The following is a 14,179-nucleotide window of genomic DNA, read 5'->3' as shown; positions in this document are numbered from 1 at the left end:
ACATAAATGCAATTTTTGTATATTATTTTCTATTTTGTCCTTATTTATATAATTAGAGTCAAAATAAATGAAACAACTAGTATTTAAATATAAAATAAAGATACTATCTATATATATGGTTTTGTAAAAAAAAATTCGTAATAGATGTTTCAAAACCTTTAACACATAAATCTTATGAAACCACCGAAATAAATTAGTTGCCTTTTTTAAGGGGGTTTTCTAACTTTGTCCGATGTAAGAAAGCTAAATAAAATAAGCACATGTAATGTAAAGCATTTGGAATCAACCCAACACACAATTCTTACAAGTTTCTTTCTAAGAAATCATATAAGAGAGATCGACGGGGAAACATAATCTGGAAGTCGAGAATATCAATCTTATCCTGACATATTTCCACGAGGTTGACATGCATTCTTTCTCAAGGACCCGCACATATGATCCGCACTATATATGCCGATATCTTATTTGTAGCTTGCATTTATAGAATTACGAGTATATATCATAAAAAATTCTCTTTCGCAAAAGTAAGTATTCCGTCACAAAAAGTTGTAAGCCTAACTAATCGTCAAACAAGTTGTTTTTTTTTTTTTTTTATATATATATATATATGCCATTTGGAGTGGCAGAAAGGACCAAACTTGTGATTCAATCTACAATCGGACCTATGTTCCAAAAGGTCACAACACAACGAGGAACCCACCTAAATCTCATTCATACGGCACATCTTTAAGTTCCTCTGAGAAATGGAACAAATTCGGAGTGATATTTTTTTATTGATTCAACAGCTGCAACAGCAATAGCTTCTTCTTCAGGGTAATAAGCGATCGGATCCGATAGATGCGGTTCTGGAATCTTAAGCACGCCTTCTAGCATGGCGTGGAGGCAGTACGCTGCATATGTAACATGATACCCGCCTTCTTGCACCATAAGCAACCTTCCTTGGCTGTGTTCTTCTGCCACTCCCCTCATTATCTGCCCAATCCTTCTGTATCTATTCATCGTCAGGCTTTGTCTCCCGTTTGGATCAAACTGCAGATCCGACAGTAAAAAAAGTGATTATCTGTCAGTCCATGATATTCCAAGCATCTCACAAACTAGGCATGCTGCATCACTTGCAAATGTTTGAAGCCAAAACCTTGGGGTGAATTCTAATGATGGAGAACAAAGAACAAAGCAAAGGAATGCAAAACCGGAGCAGCTTACATAAGTTATCTATTTACCCCTAACCACGAAAATAAACCCTGCAGAAGTGCTTAGACAGACTATTCTAGTCCGGAATAAGTTACATGAACCATAAACAACTATACCAAACTGTGATTAAAGAAGTTTCTAATGGAGTACTGAAACTGCAGACTCTGTAAAATAGTTAGGTCTCAATAATAACCCACCTATGGCAAAAGAATGTGGTCAGCTCAAACAACCACAAAAGGAAACAAACACACTTGCAAGAAATAGAGCTAGATTAGCGGTAGCCTATCTGCCTACTTAGCTTAGGCGCACAGCGTACTCAGTGTGGTTAGCATAATAGTGCTGATATGGATTTGAATGCTAATGAGGGAAAATTACAATTAAGCTTTTGGCAAAGAAAGAACTCACAGCGCTAGAATCTTGACCAACAACGAGAACAACCATATCGGGTCCAAACCTTCTAACAGCAGGAACCACCAGCTCAGTCATGGCATATTCATAGCCACGGTCACCAGTGCCATTAGGTAAAGGGACATTCAGATTGTAACCCAATCCCACGTCTACACCAATTTCATCAGCAGATCCTTTCTGCGGGTGAGACGATCCCCATGACCCATGGTTCATATGAAGTGACACCGGAAGAACCTTATCAGATGTATAAAACCCTTCAGCTGTGCCATTTCCATAGTGCACATCGATGTCAATAACCGCAACTCGGGAACAAGAACCCGAATCTAACGCCAGCTTGACAGCAAGAGCCGCATTGTTGAGGAAGCAATACCCATCGGCTTGAGTAGGCTGTGCGTGGTGGCCTGGTGGGCGTACCAGAGCATAAGCCATCTTCCCATGAGAATCAAGAATATGTTGCATAGCTGATAGAGTAGTTCCAGCTGCAAGAAGGGAAGCTTCCCACGAGCCTGGGCTCATGAAAGTACCTGGAGCAAGTTCACACATTTCTCCTGATTTATCTGCCTCCACTAGCTTCTCGATGTACTCTGTGCAAGGAAGCAAAGATCACAGATCAAAATTGAATTCGTTTAAAGTTTCTTCTTTTACGCCCTAAATCTCGAACATTAGATTTGGCATACCTGAAGTGTGAAACATCAGAAGCTCAGATATTATTGCTGGACGGCCGGTAAACCAATTGATATGAGGAGCGATGGGACCGCGTCGGAGAATCGAAAGCATGTTCCTGACGCGATCGGCATTCTCCGGGTGCTTCTCCAATACGTCGATGAACCCAGGGTCGTATCCGGAGTCGAAGACGCCTAATACGGCGTCGTGTCGGAGCATTCCGTCGTGCCAGAAGACGTCTAGGTGACTGGAAGCCATCGGCCGGCAACGGAGATTGGGGTTGGACGACGTCGGAGGCCATTGGGGTTAATTGATTAGTTTAATTGCTAATGTAAAGTAAGGTTAGTAATTTTAGACAAGAAACTTCGTGCTTATTGGGCTGGAGTGGACTGGACTGGACATGCTGATAGTGACAAGGTTTACTGTTATTGTTTGGGTTTACTTTTTTTTGGATTTTAATTTTTTTCATCTTACATCACATAGACATTATAGTCTTCTTCTTCACTACTCACTAGAATTTCATGGAAACAACAAAAATATATTTTTCTTCCCCCCTCGTAAGACAATTATGTATCTTTTTTTTAACTTTGCGTTATTAGTATATATGCATATGAATATGATTAGTATTTATATAGTTAGACCACACTTTGTTTCAAAAGGAGATTAGTGCAATTATGATTTGGGACCATTGAATTAATGGGATTTTTTTTGCCCCAATTGTTACGTACGCAGATGTAAAACGACTTTGAAGATTCCGCAGTCCCGTCCACCATTCCGACGACTTGAAAGTAAAACCCACAACAAAAAGTCTTTGGAAGATGAAAGAACCATTCCGAACCTCAAGAAGGGGTAATACCGTAATTAAACCAAACGACTCTGAGTCAACACACTCTTCTTTGCTATAAAATCCCCCCCAAAGCACAATTTTCACTAACCATGGTGGTGAACTGATAGAGATTCTCAACCAAAAAAAAAAAAAAAAAAAAATGGGATTACCTCAAAAAAATTTGGCTTCTTTCTCCATCTTTCTCTTCTCTTTACTTAGTATCGCACCATTGGCTTTCTCCGAGATCTTTTTAGAAGAGCATTTCGAAGGTAAAGTATATATAAACACTCTTGACTTGACTCTTCTCTCCTTTTCCGGATAACAAAACATCGATTTGTGCTAAAAGTTTTTGAATTTTGTTGCTATCTATGATCAGAGTAAGTAGTAGTTCGATTTGACTTGTTTAGGATAGTGAAGCCAAATCCATCACTCAACTAGAATCTTCTATTCTAGGATTTTCCTTTTCTGGTAGTATAACGACTATATGGTTCTAGATTCTTTCTCTTTTGTTTGGGTTTCTATTTATAGATTTATGTAATTAACTTAGTCCGATTGTGTTTAGGTGGATGGAAAAGCAGGTGGGTCTTGTCTGATTGGAAAAGAAACGAAGGCAAAGCTGGAACCTTTAAGCACACTGCCGGCAAATGGCCCGGCGATCCTGACAATAAAGGTATACATCTCCTTTTTGCCCACCCTTGATATGTAATTTCAGAACTCTTATCTTTTTGGCGTTAAGGGCTTCACTTGGTTTTTTTGCAATGCTAAGTGGATTTCTTACCATCTGCAGAATAAGAGAATCTTAGTCTCCGTTCTCTGTGATTTCATGCGTTGCCCTGTGATCTTTGTTATGCTGCAGTGTCTTTCTTCTTTGATATGTTCTTGTCAGCAGCTTGTTTTGTATAGATCTTTAGCTTTTTTTTTGTTATGTGAACTAGGATATATGTAGTTATTAAGCGTACTGGCTTTCGATTCTCTGAAGTTAACTTGAGGGATATTAGGATCTTCATTTGGTTACACTTAAGGAACTTTTTTAGTTCTTTGATTTGCTATTGTCAGCAGCAGATTGTGTGTAGATCTTGAGCTCTCTTGTAACGTGGAGTTCTTTAGGTGTACTGGCTTTCGATCTTTGAATTTAACATGAACAAAAATAGAATCCTTTTTTTTGGTTAAACTGAGGAATTTTTTTGTTCGATCTTTCTTCATGTGTTTAGGTATTCAGACCTATAATGATGCCAAGCATTATGCAATTTCTGCAAAGATTCCTGAGTTTAGCAACAAAAACCGGACTCTTGTTGTCCAGTACTCAGTCAAGATTGAACAAGACATAGAATGTGGTGGCGCTTACATCAAGCTCCTCTCTGGCTATGTTAACCAGAAGCAGTTTGGTGGTGATACTCCTTACAGGTAATCAATCTTGTGCCTTATACCTTTATGCCATAGTCAAGTTGCCTAGATTTAGTTATGTCGTCGTTTATGAGACTATAGTAGGAAGAACAATGACGAAGTTGTTGATTCCAAGAAAAGGTGGAAATGTTTTTGGATTCCGTGAACTAATTAATGCTCATGCTTTTTCTCTGGGGATTCATCATTAAACTGTTCATTCCTTTTTCTATGCAGTCTAATGTTTGGACCAGATATATGCGGAACGCAGACAAAGAAGCTTCATGTTATTCTTTCATATCAGGGACAAAATTATCCGATTAAAAAGGATTTGCAATGTGAAACAGACAAATTAAATCATTTTTACACATTTATTCTGCGGCCTGATGCTTCTTACAGCGTTCTGGTCGATAATAAAGAGAGAGAATTTGGCAGTATGTACACAGACTGGGACATCCTTCCTCCAAGGAAGATAAAGGTCAAGAATGCAAAGAAGGTAAGGTGCTTGTAAGGTTTCCAGGAGTCTTTCTTTATGCAATTTGAATTGCTAAACCAAACATTTGCAAGATTGGATAGCCTTTTACGATTTTGATCTTTATCTTCCTAGCAAGATCAAGATATGCAGTTACACTAAATTCCTTTCGCTTTCACCTTGATAGATTTTACCGATCTGTTTTTGCAGCCAGAGGACTGGGATGATAGAGAATATATCGATGACCCCAACGATGTCAAACCCGAGGTGACTTGCGTAGCAGTATAGAAATGACTATTTGTATTGAAAGGAAGCTATTCAGCTCCCATACTGTGAATTCTTAGTTTGATTCAAGGCACTCAGTTCTTTCTTTCTTTTGTAAACAGGGTTATGATTCTATTCCCCGTGAAATTCCAGATCGTAAAGCTAAAGAGGTATGTTACTGTTAAATTGGATTCTTTAACTGATTGTTTTGTTGTTAGTCTCAAGCATCCATCATTCTTTCTACGTCTTTTATCACTGCAAATTCTGAATATATATCTCTCTCTACTTGTTTAGCCTGAAGACTGGGACGAGGAAGAAAACGGTCTCTGGGAACCCCCTAAGATCCCAAATCCTGCTTACAAAGGTCCTTGGAAAGCAAAGGTTATTATTTGACAGTCATCAATGGTTATATAGATTACCAAATTTTCTTCTACACCATTTGACATTTTCTCAAAACATTACTTTCCTACAGAGGATCAAAAACCCAAACTACAAGGGAAAATGGAAGACCCAATGGATAGATAACCCAGGCATGTTTCTGTCTATTTAACTGCGTTTTAGGATGGATTTATGATTTTCGTAAATACTAAGGTTGAGCTTCTTGGTTTTTCACAGAATTTGAAGATGATCCAGATCTTTATGTTCTGAAGCCTATTAAATATGCAGGCATTGAAGTGTGGCAGGTAAGTTCTAGAGTTTTTTTGAATTATATCCAGTTAACTTTTATAATCACTCCATCACTAGACATGGGATAAACATTTGTATATAGTAGTCACTGCCAACTAGTTAAAGTTAACATATATAGATGAGAGAACCAGTTTATATAGTGTAACTGGATGAAGACATTGATGTTAATACTGCAGGTGAAGGCTGGTTCTATCTTTGACAATATCTTGATCTGCGATGACCCGCAATATGCAAGAGGCATCGTGGACGACTATTTTGACCAGCACAGGGAGGTAGATTTCAGAGCCTTAAGATATATTTTTTTGCTTCTTTTTGGATAGAATTGAAGAAGAAAACTTCCTCGTGGTTTTATGTACGAAAATGTCTTGGTAAGTAATTTGATATGCTATATACTTTTCCCATGCACACCAGTCTGAGAAGGAGTTATTTGCGGAAGCTGAGAAAGAAAGAAAAGCTAGAGAGGATGAGGTTCGTAGTTTACAAACCACATCTTGTTTCCTTTCCAAATCTTATCTGTACATCTTAGTTACAAGCATGGTCATACCAATTGACGTTTACAGGAAGCTAGAAAAGCACGGGAAGAAGGAGAGCGTAGAAGGAAGGAAAGGGACCACCGGTATGGAGACAGGAGGAGGCGTTACAAACGTGTAAGTACATACTGAGACCAAATCAGTTATCTAGTTTTGCTCTTTCTTAACCTTGTTTTTTTTTTTTTTTTGTGGGGAAAAAGTGAATGAGTATGTTTGAAATGTATTGGTTTGTTTTGTCTTGCAGCCCAATCCACGTGATTACATGGATGATTACCATGTAAGTGGTTTATGCATCATTTTAGTACTACTGAGTCACATCTTAATTGTTCTAAAATTGTAAATTGGTATGATTCTGAATTTTCGTGTAGGACGAGCTGTAAGGCGCAGTGGTCGGCATTTTGGCAAGCATTGGAAAAATCAACTTATTTGGCTTAAATGTGTGTGATTGTAATTTCATAAGTTGTAACTGTTGGTATTCATTTTCGGTTCCTATAATGTATTTTGGCATGAAAACTTTTGAGTTGGTTATTTTGCTTTCAATACAAACTTTCTAAAATTACAAAGAACGAAAAACTACCATGCAGTTGATCAGACACTCAGACTAAAAATATAGGTATACGAAGGGGTGGTTTCAAAGCTAACTCTATACTATAATTTATCAGATGCGCTATTATTATTCCTTCCGTCTAAAACTGAAAACATATTAAAATAAATTTATATATATTATACAAATTTTCTTATTGGGCAATACATTAAAACAGTGGGAACAACATTTAACCAAAAACAAAATTTATGTTTTAAGATGACTATTTAATTTAAAACGGAAGGAAGAGAAGATTGTCATGTTGTCATTAGTAAATTTTTATTGTTCTTTACACCAAAAAAAAAAAAATTATTGTTCTCGTTGATGTATCACTATATAAATTTAAGCAGACGTACTGTTGTTGACAACATTAAGAAAAGTCAAGTGCTGCTCCACCTAGCTAATGTTAGAAAGCCAATCTAATGGAATAATCTAGAATTGTAGTAGTTTACCAACAATTAAAAAAGGGAGAAGATAAAGTCATAAAACTAGTAAGAAAATATAACAGTGATATATTTTTATTATTGTGTGAAAACGAATTACGAAAGTCAAAAGAAACAAAACGAAAGAATTTTAAATGCGTTTCAATGTTGGGCACAAATGTTTAGTTGTGTACCTTTTCCCACTTTAAATGTACGGTTCATATCACATCATTTGACGACTTTAGGAAGTAGAAATTTTATTCAATTTGACGCATAACGCACTAAAGTCGTGATCAATAGACTTTTATTTTTTTTGGGGGTTTTTGTTCTTTAATGGTTCGTTTAATCTGGAACGTCCTTAAAATATATAAAAAGATTTACTTAATTACATTATGGTATTAAATTGATATAATCAATTGCAGAAAGTCTATAGGGTGCACGGTGCATCTTGAGAGCTTTTGATACGTAAGTGGAGCACTCATGATAAGCGAAGTTATCTATTAAAAGTGTTTTTAACTGTAGCTTCTACAATGTGTGACACCATTGGAATCCAATGACTGCTTTGACTGTTGTTTAATATTTTGTATACCATCTTAGTCTTGGCGGTGTATTGTGTTATCCGAATGTTTTGATAGATGCTGCTAACTGTAGTCCTTTTTATGAATATAAACTCTAAATAATCATCAACATATGCAAATATACATCTTGGTAATTTTAATATATCGAAGTGACAGAGGAAACATGACTTAAAGTAGACTGGAACTAGGACGATCAAAGAGGTTTGGTGGTGTCAAACTCAGTAACTAGGCAAATCAATCAATTTGGATATGTAAACAATTAGTCTAAAGACTTCCTTCAGGTTTTTAAGATCATCATAATTGATGATTACCATGTCTGGTGTGATTTTTTATCGTTGGATTAAATCGTTGGATCTGGATCGATATCATAATTGATTACCATATGAAATATAGACAAATTTGGAGACACATATATATAGAATTGGTGCAACAGAGACGTATATTCAGCGAATGGAATTACAAAAATTAGAGTTTAAAACAAAAGGTAAGGTTGATGATGGAGACAAATACCTAAATTACCTTATTATTAACTTACCCTCCACTTTAATTTGCGCCCCATTGAGTTCAAGAGTTTTGAAAAAAAAAAAAAAAAAAAGCAATTGGAGACATAAAAAGGGCTAATAGACAAACGAGCACGAGAGCCCGTGAGCTTACGATAACATGGGCACCTTCACTCACATTTTCCTAGGGGCTAATAATGACAACTCGCAATAACACTTGTCACTTATCAATTAAACTTATCGTAGACGAATAAAAAAACACTCTTTAAATATTAAACGCATGTCATTTATATGTGTTTTCCTCGTCCTTTTGTTTTCAAATTCTAATTTCTTGACTTTAACAAAAGAAAAAGAAAAAAACTAACCCTAACCATTTTTAGGAACAAATCCCCGATGTAAAGGAGAAGAGATTAATTCTTCGTTATTTTTATAGGTTGATGAGAAACAAATGAAGATTCCCCAAAAAAAAAATGAGAATCATGAATTTGTAACTCTTGACTAACAAAGGAGACTAATGGTTTCTCTAAAACGGTGAACAGCATATTGCAGCTCAAACCCATTACCACTGAGTATCTCAAATGTGAAGTGGGTGATGGGCGTTCTGCCTCATTCTGGTTTGACTCATGGACTGAGTTTGATCAGCTTATTACCTTTTTAGGTGAATCTGGTCCAAGACAACTCCGCATTAGTAAGGATGCGCATGTTATCGCCGCTTCGAGAAATGGGAATTGGGTACTACCGCATGCTCGATCAGATAACTCTCAAGCGCTTTTGATTGCTCTTACTGAACTTCCTGCTCCCCTGGATAGTAAAGGCCGGGATTCCTACCTTTGGCATAACGATGCAGGATTATATCGCCTCTGTTTCTCTGCCAAAGAGACATGGGAGCAGCTAAGGATTCATTATCCGATCGTCCCTTGGGCTAAGGCTGTGTGGTTCAAAGAGCATGTGCCAAGGTTTGCCTTTATTACATGGTTGGCTATTCTCTCTCGCCTTCCAACAAGAGATAGGCTGCGTAGCTGGGGGTTGAATATCCATGCATCTTGTGTTCTTTGTCCCAATGGAATTGAGACACACGAGCACTTTTTTTTCACTTGTCTGTTCTCCACAAACTTCTGGGGGTTCTTTGCTGCTAAGTTCTTTCCCAATCCTCCTCTTACTCTTTCAGATATTCCTGCATGGATTCTCAATCTCCGTCAACTGCATGTCACAAAGGCAATCACTATCATCAAGCTTCTGTTTCAGACCGTGGTTTATCACATCTGGAAGGAACGAAATGCCAGGATATTCTCATCTGCCGAATGCTCCGCCACATATCTCCGCCTCTCCATTGATTGTACGTTGCGAAGTCGCCTCCTCTCATTTTGGGACCGTCTCGCAGCCAACCTCTCTCCTGGAAGTTTACTTTAGTCGTCTCTCTTATCCCCTTTAGTAAAATTTTATGTTAGTTTTTCTCTTCGTTCATGTGGTAATGAGTTATTTTTTGTAATCATTATCTAACTATGTAAACTCTAATTTGAAGTGGAATCTTCACATTAAAACCAAAAAAAAAAAAAAAACTCTTGGCTGTTTTTTGTGTGTTTTTTTTTAAAGGGAATACACATACTAATGAAAAATGATACATATTTCCTTTTTGTTTGTATCAGCATACTTCTCAAATATACTAAGGGTGTCAAGATATGAAAACAAAAAAAAATTGTCTCTATTTTTTTAAATTATTTTATAATAACATTCTTTTATGATTTAGGAATTGGTATTATTATATATATTTATTAAATTATCTATTACGTACGTTAATGAGTTCATGGGAGAACATCGATACATGCATGTGGTAATCTAAGAACATATATCGGTGCAAGGATTCCGCCGATAGGGCGATAACTTTCCAAAATTCATGATAATAAAAACGACATAGTACAGTACAACCTATAAATTAATACTCGGTAAATTAATAACCGGTTCTAAATTGAGACTATTGTAATTTTGTATATTATTCGATAATATAATAAAATAATAAATTTTTTGAAAATTCTTTGTAAATATATTGTCCCATCAATAATATAAATTAATAATTATATAGAATTATCCAAATATCTGTATATATCGACACATTAATTTTTATTAGAGTTCATTTTTTATATTTTTACGGTATAAAAATCTTTGAGTGCTATCGTCAAAACATGATAATTGTTATTTTCATTGTAATTAGTTTTATAAAAATATTAGTTATAAGCATTAAATTTTATTTTAAATATTTTTTATCAAATTAGGAAAATCTGTCTATAAATTAATAATTATTAATTTATCAAGAAATTAAAACTTATATAAATTAATAGATTTTCTTGGTCCTAATATTATTAATTTATAGAGGTTTTACTCTACATAACTTGGCTGGAAAAGCAAAAGAGTAATTCGAAAAAGAGAGAGAATACATGGTCGAATTAGGTTGGATCCAAAAATAATATTGTTCGAAGGAACTTTATTTTACTATACAGTGCATGATTAGATCCTATAGTAAATTAAATAGTTAGTTATATTATTATTTCTTTATATCACCACTGTTTAAAAGATCACTAGCATTAGTGTGCCCACATGATACACGACTCGTCTGTACATGTATATTACTATCTTCTTCATGTTTGTCATGGATCGAATCGTCATCGTCAATCTCTATGGCGACATGATGACAGGAATCCACTGAACTCTCCCTATGCGATTGATCATTATTGTTTGATGTAATAACATCACCTAAAATCGTAACAACATGATCATCATCAGCACTATCACCTTCATAAGATTTGATTGGCACGGCACTAGTAGTGCTTCCGGCATCCGAATTGGACGACGACTTCATCTTGTTCTTAAATTTAGCTGCGGATGCAAGCTCATGTACGGATTCTGAGATCTTTTCCGTTAAATTAACAATGTCAATGAGCAGAGAGACTGTAGTCATCAGTGAGATCATTTGAAGAGGCTCAACATCGTTTAAGATGCCTGATTTAAGTAAAGTGGAAAGAGTTTTGCAGGCAGATTGTGAGTTTACTACATGGACATCCGATGTAGATGATTTTGTCATTTTCTTTAATGAATTGGACATTTCTTTCATTGACTTCCCCGACTCTGAGCTCATTCTTCTTAATGGTTCTTCTAACTTTTTTTTCACGTCCATTGGGATCTAATAGACAAAACAAAAAAACAAAGGGTTAGAAAGACCATATTATTCCATTATGTGTTTACATGTAAAAGTATTCTGTTTAGATTATTTTTTCTTTTTCATGTATTATTTTAATTTAAAATCTGTAACAAAGTTAAAGATCAAAAGTAATATACCTGCATATCTGAGTTGATGTATGAATTCAAGGCATCAACCGGGTAAGCACATTGCCGGAGTAATGCACCCACAGCAAGGTACTGTTTCCATGGATGCCTAAATCTAAATACGCCGTGACGTGGTTCCCATTTTGCGAAATTAGCCTGACCACACAAAATTAACAAATATCAATTACAAAAATCCAGTCCAAGTTAGTACAGAAAGGGTATAATTATAGAAGTGAACCCACCAACGCTTCTTCATTGCTTTTTGAGTTGAGAACACTTTTATATCTCTCAAGATTCCTTCTCCTCTTCTCCACCTCTTTGATGTCCCCATCCTCTGTCGCTTCAAAATATTCATCTCCAAATTCTGCCAAATTCCCACTTTTTAATTCATAACTCAATGAGAATATATATATATATATATATATATATATATATATATATATATACATGAGAAATAATTTCAAAGAAAAAGACAAACCTTGAAGGAAGTGGGCAAGTGTGTCAAAGTTGGAGGCAAGAAGAGAATGAAGGTCTTGTCCTGCCCAGACAGGACAGACAAAGATAGAGATAAGTACGCAACTAACTCCTCCCATCATCACTGTCGATAGTCTCTTATGTGCCAAATCCAATATCTCGTCCTCTCTAAACCCCGACACTGATATCAGTGCGAACGTCAATATGAATATCAATACCCCATAATCATATCTTGCCTTCACCCGCGGGAAGAACCTCACGAACGTCGACAATGCAGCTGCACATATACATATATTACCGTTAGTGTACTCTTCTTCGAGATAAATATAGGCAGGCATATATGCATGTTATTAGACTCTTGTGTAGTAAATATAATATGAGGGCTACCTTGGATAAAGACAAAGATGGCGAGAAGAATGGGTTCTATTGTTGGACCTGACAGACTTGCTAGGTGATGCGCTCCAATCCCTAGTCCTCCTGCTACTAATGTTGCGACTGCTCTATTAATTCCTTTCCCAAGCGTAGCCCCTAAAACACCCACCAAACCAAGAGTTAGAGAACCATTTTAAATATTATAGCTAAGATTATATCCCTTAGATATTAGACACATCTTCAAATATTAGAAAGTGGCTGATTCTGATCACATGACCGATACTGACCTACAGAGAATTCAAAGACGACAACTACGGTCATGACAGCCCACATTGCATTGACACCGAAGTTATCGTAGAGAGGTTGGTAATAATAAAAGGAAGAGACAAACGCAAGAGCAAGTCCCACTTTGAAAGCATGAACTACTCTTCTCGGATCTTCATTCCCTACTCTCCTCCCTTCTCTCACTATCTCTCTCACTTTCTCCATCACACCTTTTTTTGAATGATCACTCAACTCTCTGATAAGTTTCAGAAAGAGAGGAAGAAGAAGTAGAACGATCACTTGTTGTTTTGAGCAGATGGATCGACGTTATTTATAAAGAGCATTGACGTGTCCTGTTTCGGACTAGTGAAATGATATTTTATTATCAAAAAAAATAAAAATAGTGGTGCGTTGTACTTCGAACGTTGATAGTTAAAGAAATTGAAAATGGGAAAAATTATTAATTAGAGACAGAGTATAATACATTTAATTAGAGGCAGAGACTACTTACGTAACCAAATTCTACTTTGGTGCTGATTTTAATTAATCCGATATTTAAAAGCGACTATTAGTAAATTGCTTTATGTTTCAATATTTAATTTATTTGCAAAACTGGCTATACAAATTTCACAACCAAAAAAAAATCTTTATAGAAAAAACTAAATAGTGCTATCCAACATTTGATTTCTAACCATTTTTAAAAGTTGCTACCTGTACTTTATAATCATTATTAAATTCATAAAATTTCGTATTTCACAACTCTTTCATTTTTATCTTCATTTGACAGGAAAAAGAAACTCAATCCACAAATTATAGTCTTTGTTTATAAAATTTAGTGAAGATTATTCATACTATTTAATTCAAACGTGTTATCAAATATTATAACGTTTTTTTTGTTTAGTGAGTAACAAATAACAATTAAGTAAACACTCTCATAGTTTACGTTATTGACATTACCAATACAAACTCCGAAGAAAAAAAAGACTAATCAATTTGTCATTTATTCCATCGTTTCTCTTATTTCAAGTTGGTAAAACATCCGTCCATTTGCTCATTCACCATATGTTACTTTCACCCATTTTTAGACCTACCTTTGGTAGTATTATTTAACAATTAACCAATAGTCCATTTAATCTTTTCTTTTTAATATACATATAGCGAGAGCGTATCGGCATATCCACTATTTTTTTAATACGAAAACCGACATATAGATTACAAGATTTCTTTTTGTTATTAACTAGAAAAAT

General features: G+C 35.6%; 3 protein-coding genes and 1 pseudogene across 4 annotated transcripts; 2 read left to right on the top strand and 2 right to left on the bottom strand.

Annotated features, from left to right (window-relative positions):
- Positions 1 to 477: 477 nt before the first annotated feature.
- Positions 478 to 3,590, bottom strand: LOC104766663 (histone deacetylase 8). Its single transcript, XM_010490590.3, has 3 exons — positions 2,277 to 3,590; positions 1,597 to 2,183; positions 478 to 1,029 (listed from the first exon to the last, which is right to left on the bottom strand). Exons 1-3 carry the CDS (start codon positions 2,518 to 2,520, stop codon positions 727 to 729), a joined length of 1,134 nt encoding a protein of 377 aa, XP_010488892.1. The 5' UTR covers positions 2,521 to 3,590; the 3' UTR covers positions 478 to 726.
- LOC104766654 (calreticulin-3) lies at positions 2,928 to 6,994 on the top strand. The gene is made up of 14 exons (XM_087508176.1): positions 2,928 to 3,357; positions 3,651 to 3,758; positions 4,300 to 4,492; positions 4,706 to 4,964; positions 5,151 to 5,207; positions 5,327 to 5,374; positions 5,499 to 5,585; positions 5,677 to 5,734; positions 5,820 to 5,887; positions 6,068 to 6,163; positions 6,303 to 6,359; positions 6,452 to 6,538; positions 6,666 to 6,698; positions 6,790 to 6,994. The coding sequence occupies exons 1-14, from the start codon at positions 3,249 to 3,251 to the stop codon at positions 6,799 to 6,801; spliced, it is 1,272 nt and encodes a 423-aa protein (XP_087364302.1). The 5' UTR covers positions 2,928 to 3,248; the 3' UTR covers positions 6,802 to 6,994.
- Positions 6,995 to 8,983: 1,989 nt separating this feature from the next.
- LOC109130213 (uncharacterized) lies at positions 8,984 to 9,936 on the top strand (annotated as a pseudogene).
- Positions 9,937 to 10,912: 976 nt separating this feature from the next.
- On the bottom strand, positions 10,913 to 13,231 carry LOC104766640 (aluminum-activated malate transporter 2-like). Of its 2 annotated transcripts, XM_010490570.3 has the most exons (6): positions 12,956 to 13,231; positions 12,684 to 12,824; positions 12,301 to 12,573; positions 12,065 to 12,186; positions 11,835 to 11,978; positions 10,913 to 11,679 (listed from the first exon to the last, which is right to left on the bottom strand). In XM_010490570.3, the coding sequence occupies exons 1-6, from the start codon at positions 13,155 to 13,157 to the stop codon at positions 11,044 to 11,046; spliced, it is 1,518 nt and encodes a 505-aa protein (XP_010488872.1). In that variant the 5' UTR covers positions 13,158 to 13,231; the 3' UTR covers positions 10,913 to 11,043. The 2 variants fall into 2 exon arrangements, with proteins under 2 accessions (XP_010488872.1, XP_010488865.2); XM_010490563.3 differs by having other exon boundaries at positions 12,065 to 12,573; positions 12,956 to 13,219.
- Between the last annotated feature and the right edge of the window lie 948 nt (positions 13,232 to 14,179).

The sequence above is a fragment of the Camelina sativa genome, chromosome 3 (assembly GCF_030686135.1).
Source record: "Camelina sativa cultivar CO46 ecotype springtype chromosome 3, ASM3068613v1".
NCBI lineage: Eukaryota > Viridiplantae > Streptophyta > Magnoliopsida > Brassicales > Brassicaceae > Camelina > Camelina sativa.
The sequence above is the reverse complement of the archived record's forward strand: the minus strand, read 5'-3'. Positions and strand labels throughout refer to the sequence as shown.

What these genes read in the sequence shown, in the direction of transcription:
- LOC104766654 (XM_087508176.1), top strand. Translation starts at nt 3,249, where the DNA reads ATGGGATTACCTCAAAAAAATTTGGCTTCTTTCTCCATCTTTCTCTTC. An exon ending in TTTAGAAGAGCATTTCGAAG is followed by an intron (nt 3,358 to 3,650) that starts GTAAAGTATATA and finishes GATTGTGTTTAG; the next exon opens with GTGGATGGAAAAGCAGGTGG. An exon ending in GGTGGTGATACTCCTTACAG is followed by an intron (nt 4,493 to 4,705) that starts GTAATCAATCTT and finishes TTTTCTATGCAG; the next exon opens with TCTAATGTTTGGACCAGATA.
- LOC104766663 (XM_010490590.3), bottom strand. Translation starts at nt 2,520, where the DNA reads ATGGCTTCCAGTCACCTAGACGTCTTCTGGCACGACGGAATGCTCCGA. An exon ending in TCTGATGTTTCACACTTCAG is followed by an intron (nt 2,184 to 2,276) that starts GTATGCCAAATC and finishes TTCCTTGCACAG; the next exon opens with AGTACATCGAGAAGCTAGTG. An exon ending in TTGGTCAAGATTCTAGCGCT is followed by an intron (nt 1,030 to 1,596) that starts GTGAGTTCTTTC and finishes TCGGATCTGCAG; the next exon opens with TTTGATCCAAACGGGAGACA.
- LOC104766640 (XM_010490563.3), bottom strand. Translation starts at nt 13,157, where the DNA reads ATGGAGAAAGTGAGAGAGATAGTGAGAGAAGGGAGGAGAGTAGGGAAT. An exon ending in CGTCTTTGAATTCTCTGTAG is followed by an intron (nt 12,825 to 12,955) that starts GTCAGTATCGGT and finishes TGGGTGTTTTAG; the next exon opens with GGGCTACGCTTGGGAAAGGA. An exon ending in AAAGCAATGAAGAAGCGTTG is followed by an intron (nt 11,979 to 12,064) that starts GTGGGTTCACTT and finishes TTGTGTGGTCAG; the next exon opens with GCTAATTTCGCAAAATGGGA.